Below are 7,869 nucleotides of genomic sequence, written 5' to 3'. Positions count from 1 at the left end.
CTAAATTACATTAGCAGTAATTTGTCCAGGAAATAGGAAGAAATGCTTTGAGGAACTTCCTAGTCTGAGCCTGGTGTCTGTAACCAGTCCTGAAGCCGACAGTAGTTGCAGGTGTGCAGGTATGGGGAGTGTTTTTCCAGCTGTGACAGCAGGAAGTCAGGCATAGTTAATGTTTAGGATACATAATTTTCACTGAGCTGCTGCCAGGTGTCTTCTTTGGCTACAGTCTCACTGTCTTCTGGCCTATTCTTTTGTCTATCCTGTGTTCAGGAAAAGGAAGTGTGGTGCGAAGTGCTCTGCCCTTGAAACAGGCATGGTGAGGCTACAGGACATGGAAATAATCAAGACATAACCAACCACAGTGTGTTCTGTTTATTGTATTTGCCTTTTTGGGAGTTATTTGAAGATCTTCCCTGCTCACCTGAGGCATCTTTCTTGGTCCATCAAAAATTACTTAAAGGCTGATAGTAAATGTGATTTAGACAGCCCTGTTAGCTCAAGGAGCAAATTCATAACACTTCCCCTTTGATTCAAAGAGGACACTTTAAATCTTTAATTTCACTACTGCAAGCATGACCTAAGGAAGGGCCAGGGTGGCACATGGGAAATATTGTCCTTTTAATTGCCTATTCTTTGGAGTAGCAATCTACTCACAATATAACAACTTCTGCTGTCTGGCTCTGGGTGAGTCACACAGCCTTTGGAAGGATTCTGAGGAAGGTTGGTTTCAATTGGTGCTGATGCCCAGATTCCAGCTCTTATCTTAGTTTCAGTGTGTGTGCAGGGAGAGGGACACGTAGAGGCAGCACTAGACAGGCTCTTCACAGCTCTCATCTGCCAAATCACTTCTCAGGGTATAGTCAGGTTTTTCGCAGGGTTGTATCAGTCTTCCCACAGATTATCAATAGTGTCTCTTGTAACAGCTGAGGTGAAGTTTGAGGGTGTTTGTCATCCTCAAGGAATTTCACAGGGTCCCTCGTTTATCTATTCTGTGTTTTCCTATCGCAGTTTGTGGAGTAGGAGTATTTTTCATCATTCCCTGACCCATACAGGGTGCCTTGGCTGTCTCTGACACCCAAAGGAACACAGCATCAAGTAGGTGGGACACGTTTTACTACCCTGCCTGATCTCTGGACCCTGTCACCCTCCCAGTGGGACGTGTAATTAACTGGGTATTCTCTGTCCTCTGGAGGAACAGCCTCTCCATGCCAGAGGCCACAAGTTCAAGCTGGATGGAGATAACACATTTCTCCCTTTCATTTTCTCACTTAACAGTCAGCATAGATACAATTATTGCTGGCTGATTTTAGCATTTCTAAAATTCCCATTGTTAGCAAAACCAAAGGCTGCTGTGGATAGGGGCTGAGCTCATTTTTGACGTTCCAGTTCCAAAGACAAAGGAGTATCACACATGACCAAAACCACGTGTACTTTCTGCACACCCGTTTTGAACTGAGTTTTCTTAGAGTTTGCAAGTGTTACCCAATGAAAATGAAAGGGAAGGGCATCTCAGGTTTGTAACTTATTAAATGACCCCAGTCCCTGAATTTTTGAAACTTTGTTCCTCATAGGTAGCACTTAGGTAATGGCCAACAGTAGGAGAGCAATACAAAGGGATGAACACGCTCACCACGTCTCAAGTCAGGACACTGGTTGGAAGCATAAGAATTGCAGGGTAAGTGCAGTTGCACATGTGTAATTTTCCTTATATTTTCACTTTGGCTATGTGACTTTTTTTTTCAGTAAGCATGCAATGCTGGTTAATTAAGGACTGTAGTTATACCCTGTGTTACCAACAGAATGTTACACACAAACTTGCCCACAGTCTTTGTGCTCTGCTCTCATGGTCGAAGCACGCGTTGGAGATGCTGTACCACTTATCCATGGGGTCTGCCATACGCTCTAAGCAATTTGCTAATTTATTCAATGAATTATTTGGGATACGGATCATTACCCTCATTTTCTAAGGAAAGGAGGCTTCTGCAATTGCACCGTTTCAAGTTTTCCATGGTATCTCTTGAAACTGCTGGCAAATCCAGAGATCCTCCAAAGCTTTTAAGCTTTGGAGGCACAGCTCGCTGGGCAGCTGGGGAGCGGAGCGCCGGGCACTGCAGAGGAGCAGCTCCATTGGCATTGCTGCACAGCTTGGGTGATTTGAGGAGCGATGCTGAGGGCCATGGAGAGCCCCTCACCCCGCCGGGCCCTGCTCTGAGGGCTGACACTATCCCGGTGTGAGCGCTCAGGGTGACCCGAGCCGGGGGTGCCCTCACAGACCCTTCAGAGCGCCCAGGCTGACCCGAGCAGGGGCTCCCCTCGCGGACCCCTCAGAGAGCGCCAAATGGGCCCTGCGCGCGCCGCCCCTCGCCCCCGGCCCGCCGCGCACGCGCAAGGGTGGGCGGCCGGCGGAGGGGTTTGGGGGGGGTCCCTTAAAGGGCCCGGCGGTGGTTCCTGTTTCCCGGCCGGTGCTGCGGGACCCGCTCCCGCACCTCCCGGCGCCCCGCCCAAGTGGCGCCGCTGCGGGCACGGCCCGGCACAGCCCCGCACCCGCCCCGGCACCTGCGGCGGCGCCGCTCCGCGCCCGTAACCCGGAAGCGCTGCGGCGGCGCGGAGGGGGAGCCGGGACATGGCCGCTGCCCGCTCCTGCCTGCGCGCCGCAGCCGGCATGGCCCTGCCCGCGGCCGCGCGCGGCTGAGCCTCGACCTTGCCTTCCCCTTCCCCTGCGACCCTCCTCATCCTGCTCCTCGTGCTGCTCTTCCTTCTCATTTTCCTCCTCCTTCGGACGCTGCCGGGGCCGGGCCGGGGGCGGTGGCGCTGCGGGGGCCCCTCGCTGCCTCGCGGGGCGTCCCGGGGGCCGGGGCGGAGCGGGTGGGGCCGCGCGTGGTACGCTGTGTGCGGGAAGGTGCTTCCCTGGATCCTGCATGTTCCCTGCGGGGGGCCGGTGCGCCGCTCTGAGCCGTGGTATCGGGGAATTCATTTTGTAAATGTGTACGTGTGGCTCACGTGCGGTGAGGGGGGTCTAGGGTCGGGTTTTAGAGAGTTGCATTTGCTGTAGCGTTAGTTGCGGCGGGGGGGTTGAGGGCTGGTTGTAGCCCATCTGTGTTTCGTGGGGTTGTGTTTTGGGTTTGTATAAGCAGTTTCCAGGCTTTGAAGAGCTGCATTGCTGTTGCTGAACTGTAGTTCTTCCAAGGTTGCCATTGTTTGCGTTCTGGGAGGGCAGCTGGTGGCCTCGCAGGAAGGCGGCAGGTCGCGCCGGAGGAGGGCTCTGGGTCGGTTCCGTGTGACTTCTTTTCCAGGAGAGGTTTAGCTTTTCTCCGGCGTCTCTGATGCCAGAACAAGGCCCCAGAATGAACGGTTTCTCTCTGGGCGAGCTGTGCTGGCTGTTCTGCTGCCCGCCCTGCCCCAGCCGCATCGCTGCCAAGCTGGCCTTCCTGCCCCCGGAGCCCACGTACACCGTGCTGCAGCCCGAGCAGCAGCAGGAGCCCGGGGCGGCGGCCGGGGCGGGCACCCCCACGGGATCGGGCACCTGCAGCCTGCACCTGAGCGAGCGGGCCGACTGGCAGTATTCCCAGCGGGAACTGGATGCCGTGGAAGTGTTCTTCTCCCGCACGGCCCGAGATAACCGCCTGGGCTGCATGTTCGTTCGCTGTGCCCCCACTGGCCGGTACACGCTGCTCTTCTCGCACGGTAATGCTGTGGACCTGGGCCAGATGTGCAGCTTCTACATTGGCCTTGGCTCCCGCATCAACTGCAACGTCTTCTCCTATGACTACTCTGGCTACGGGGTGAGCACCGGCAAGCCCTCTGAGAAAAACCTGTATGCAGACATTGATGCAGCCTGGCAGGCCCTCAGGACAAGGTAAATGGATATTGGGGACAAGGTATTTCTGTATCTCCCTTTAATCCTAATAAGTCTGCACGGTTAACCTTGCTGAGTGGAGGGGAAGGGTTTGTAAATGGTTTCAGTTACTTTGGCGGCCTGACCAGATGTTCCATGAACAGCTACAGTGTGATTTACTGAATGGCTTCATTTGCTAAAACGATGGGCAAACCTCCATCCTTTGGCTTTTTCTAGATTTAGAGGATTATTCGGTTGTAATTTTTGTTAGCCATTGCTTCACCATTGAAAATCTCCATCTTGAGTAGGACATATTGGTTGCAATTTGAACTTGCAGAGTACAATAAACCTTGCCTGCCACTGTCTACACTTGGAGGTAACCCAGGTGAGCCAAAGCTCTGCCTGAATTTGGCTTACCAGGAAACTGATGGTGTTGTGTGACATGTTTGGCGTTTCGTGCAAGCTCCTGCAACATAGAAGTCTTTCTATTTTGGCTTCCAAACAACGCTATCCGATGCTTATGGTAGTGGGCTGGAAGGAAGAAGTGTTGACATCTGGAAGGAGAGCTGGGGTTTCTGCCTGGAGATGCCAAGGTATGTGGCATCCAAAGGGATGGAGCAACAGTGAGAAGGCTCTGGCAAGAGGCAGCATGGTGAGTGGAAACAGTGAGCCCTTGGCGTCTAGAAAATCTGGAGCAGAACTGCTGCCTCTGGCTCCTTGCTATGACTGATGGCTGTCCCTGGGCCTCCCACTTCTGTCCACAGAAACCATGAGCTCCTTTTGCTGTTGCATAAGTGGTTCTTAAAGTATGACCTCACAGAACATGTCCTGAAAGAAAGAGCTTTAAAAAGCTTAAATTGTAGTAGGCCAAGAGAAAAGAGTGATGAACGTTTTTAGTTCTTGGCTCTGGCATTCATAGACAAACTTGGCTTGCATGAAATGCGTATTTAATGTCTATCTTGGGGATACGTGCCAGCTTCAGAAATAGTGACAAGAGTTGTTACTAATTTAGATAATTGGCTTTGCAAGAATCCAGGGATTGGTTAGTTGTGGAGTCCAAATGCCTTTTGACATTGCTCTGCCTAAGTCAAGCAAAGAGCGGGGGGAGAAAGGTGTAGGGAGAAGTTACCCTTCCATAGCATGTTCTGTCTGCTTGGTGAGCAAACCAGATTCTGGGCTTGTTTTCCAGGACTTTAAAAAAGATTTGTTTCCTTGAATATAAATAACATGGTCTTATGTAAAGAAGTGATTTTGATATGGTGTATGCATAATAAATTATTAAATGCCACTACAACACATCTGGGTGATGTAAATAAGATTCAAGGGAGGAAAAGTGCTACATCTAAACGAAGCCTAGGAAGTGGTGGTCCTTCTCTCTTCCTTAATGTGTGTTTTTTTGTTTTTCACTTGATGTTTAGTTGATGATATTGTTTCATTTAAACCTTCTCAAGGTCTGAAAAAGTGCTTTCACATCTGCCTGGAGGTGCTTCTGTGCTGACAGGCATTTAGTATATGGTTATGTTCTACATAGGCCCAGAAACCAGGGGTTCCTTCACTTAAATCTTTTAAGAAACCTGACCCAGTAGGTGATTCCACCACATGCCCAGCTTGCTTTTAGAGGATCTTCAATAAATTTGTGACTGGACAGGTTTGTAGTTTTCTGTTAGTGTCCCTTGAGTGGTTTATACAAAATCTAGGCTCTGCTTTCCACCTTTAATTGAGAGGTTGAAATTTCCCAGCTCTTACTTTGCCATGTTTGTTAATTCCGTATTTTAGAGTAGTTAGCATTGGTAAGGTTTTTAGGAGCCAAAATCCATTGGAATTGGGTGCCCAGGGAAGCAGTGGGATCACCACCCTTAGAACAGTTCAAAGGGCAAGTGAATGTGGCACTTGGGAATATGGTGGTGCTGGGTTCATGGTTGGACTCAGGGCTCTTTGAAATCTTTTCCAATGTTAACAGTTCTGTGATTTTAAGATTACAGTATTTTAGGTGCCCAGTAAAGAAGTTGGTCACTGTAAAGTGTAACCTTCAATAGGAAGTTAATAAATTCTATTAACAGATGACTGTGTTGGTTACAGGTATGAGTGAAACCTTTCCATCAGCCTTTCTGCTGATGAATTCTCCGAGTAACAGTGTGAACTTTACAAGACTGATCATTTGCTAGTCCTCAATCCAAGTGGCTCACAATTAGTGAAATATTCTGCAGCACAAATCCAAGTATGCCTCTTGAGGTAAAATGTCATGTTATAGCATTTCTGCTGCAGCAGTTCCTCGGTAGCTCCAGGAGATTGTGTATGCTTTCATTCTTAATGCAAATTCCTGGCGTTTGGCCTCCAGTCATATGGTAGTGAACTGTAATGCAAAGTTAAAAGTGAAGTCTTAAAATAGAGGTTCACTGTGCCATCAAAAGCATTTAGTCATCTGTGCTAAGTTCTGTGGGAAGCTGTTGCTCTTCTGAATCCACCAGACGTTCCACCTGGCAGCAGAAAAGAATCATTAAAATGTTGGAAGTCTGAGACTCTTCCTTTTAAATTGTGCCTCTGAAGTACCACTGATACCTGGCAATCATTAATTTACCTGCATGTTTTGCAAGTTGCCTTGAGGAAGGTGGGGATTAACCCTGTGCTTGGAGAAAGCTCTCAAATTCTAGAAATGATGGTGAGCTGGCAGTGATGCTTTAAGTTTTAGCTTTCATATTTTTCACATTCTGCGCCGCTTTAGTGTGTAACTCTGAGCTTCGTATTAAGTGTTAGCAAGTTCTCTTCACAGGGTAGGTAGTCAAAACAATCCTTTTCCAGCTTGAGATCAAGGACAACTGTTACAAGCTCCAGGCCCAAAAAGTATAAACAACGGTGAATTGAAGAGAGAAAACATTGAGGATGGAGCTTCATAACCTGGGGCTATAATTGGACAATCAACTCCAATATGCAAATGGACCAAAACTTATAAAAGTGTGAGACCTACTAACCAGTTGTCCATTTTGTGACATTTTGGGCTCATCCTGGGCATAGCCCTGGCCAGGCTCTTGTACTGCCTAAGGTGTATCCACTAAGGCCTTTTAATAAATACCTGCTTTATCCTTTAGCTCTGTCTAGCCTCTGTTCTAGGTCAGCCTTTCAAGACATCAGTTTGTTTTGCCATCATGGCTGCAGATTGTGACTGTATTCTTTCAAGGTCCCGAAACAGGGATCTTGCTATCACATACACGTTTAGGAATCAAACCTGGCATAACAGATGATTATAAAGCTATCTGAAAACAGTGGATGAAAAAACAAAATCATCAAATTCTTTTGTTCAGTTTCAATTACCAGCCTGTCTTTGCAACATCAGTCTCAACTATTCTCCATTCTTTTAGTCTTTGTAAAGGAAATTTATTTTCCTTAATTTAAAGGAATTTAGTATTTCTTCTCATGAATAAACTCTGTCTTAAAGGATAATGTTACTAATTTTGAATTCTAACTGTCTTCCAGCCCAGTAAAGATGTTGACCTATAGTTTTGTTCCCTTAGAATGTATTTTTATAGATTTTTCTTCAGAGGCTGTAATTGTAGCATTGGTTGTTTTCATTCCACTATCAAGTATTGATCAGTGGTTAATTTGGTCTTTTATATGTATTTTTTTCCACTTGATTTACAAATTTCCATCTGGTATCTTAATGTTTCTCAGAAAGAATTTTCTGTCTTATTGTTACATATATTTTTGTAAGTGTTTTATTTTAGGCAGATTGGGCTGATTTTGTTGTTTGTTTCAAAATCAGAACCAAATTGAAGAGAATGTATATCAGACTGTCTTATTGTCCATGTGGTTTTAAGTTGCTGCTTTTTGCTCAGCTGTGTCTCTTATCCTGATATCTGATTGTCTTAATGCAACATCTGTGCAAAATGACTTGATTGTCCTCCTCTTCCCCCCTTTTCCTGAATCCCACATGGGAAGGTTGAACTTTCTAACACTTTTACATTAAGACAATGTACAGTACTTAAAAACAGGATGCACATGTAGGGCTTGGGTTCAGTGCTCAAGCACAAAACCATGGC

The 7,869-nt window shown here is 47.4% G+C and overlaps 1 protein-coding gene across 1 annotated transcript in view; it reads left to right on the top strand.

Moving 5' to 3' along the window:
• Positions 1-2,457: 2,457 nt before the first annotated feature.
• Positions 2,458-7,869, top strand: part of ABHD17C (abhydrolase domain containing 17C, depalmitoylase) — a 28,318-nt gene continuing 22,906 nt past the window's right edge. Inside the window, exon 1 of the mRNA XM_064721983.1 lies at positions 2,458-3,856. Coding sequence (XP_064578053.1) covers positions 3,324-3,856 — 533 coding nt within the window. The 5' untranslated portion in view covers positions 2,458-3,323. The remainder of the gene's footprint in view (positions 3,857-7,869) is intronic.

Source organism: Zonotrichia leucophrys, chromosome 10 (genome assembly GCF_028769735.1).
Source record: "Zonotrichia leucophrys gambelii isolate GWCS_2022_RI chromosome 10, RI_Zleu_2.0, whole genome shotgun sequence".
NCBI lineage: Eukaryota > Metazoa > Chordata > Aves > Passeriformes > Passerellidae > Zonotrichia > Zonotrichia leucophrys.
Note: the sequence above shows the minus strand (reverse complement) of the source record. Positions and strands in the feature narration are given on the sequence as shown.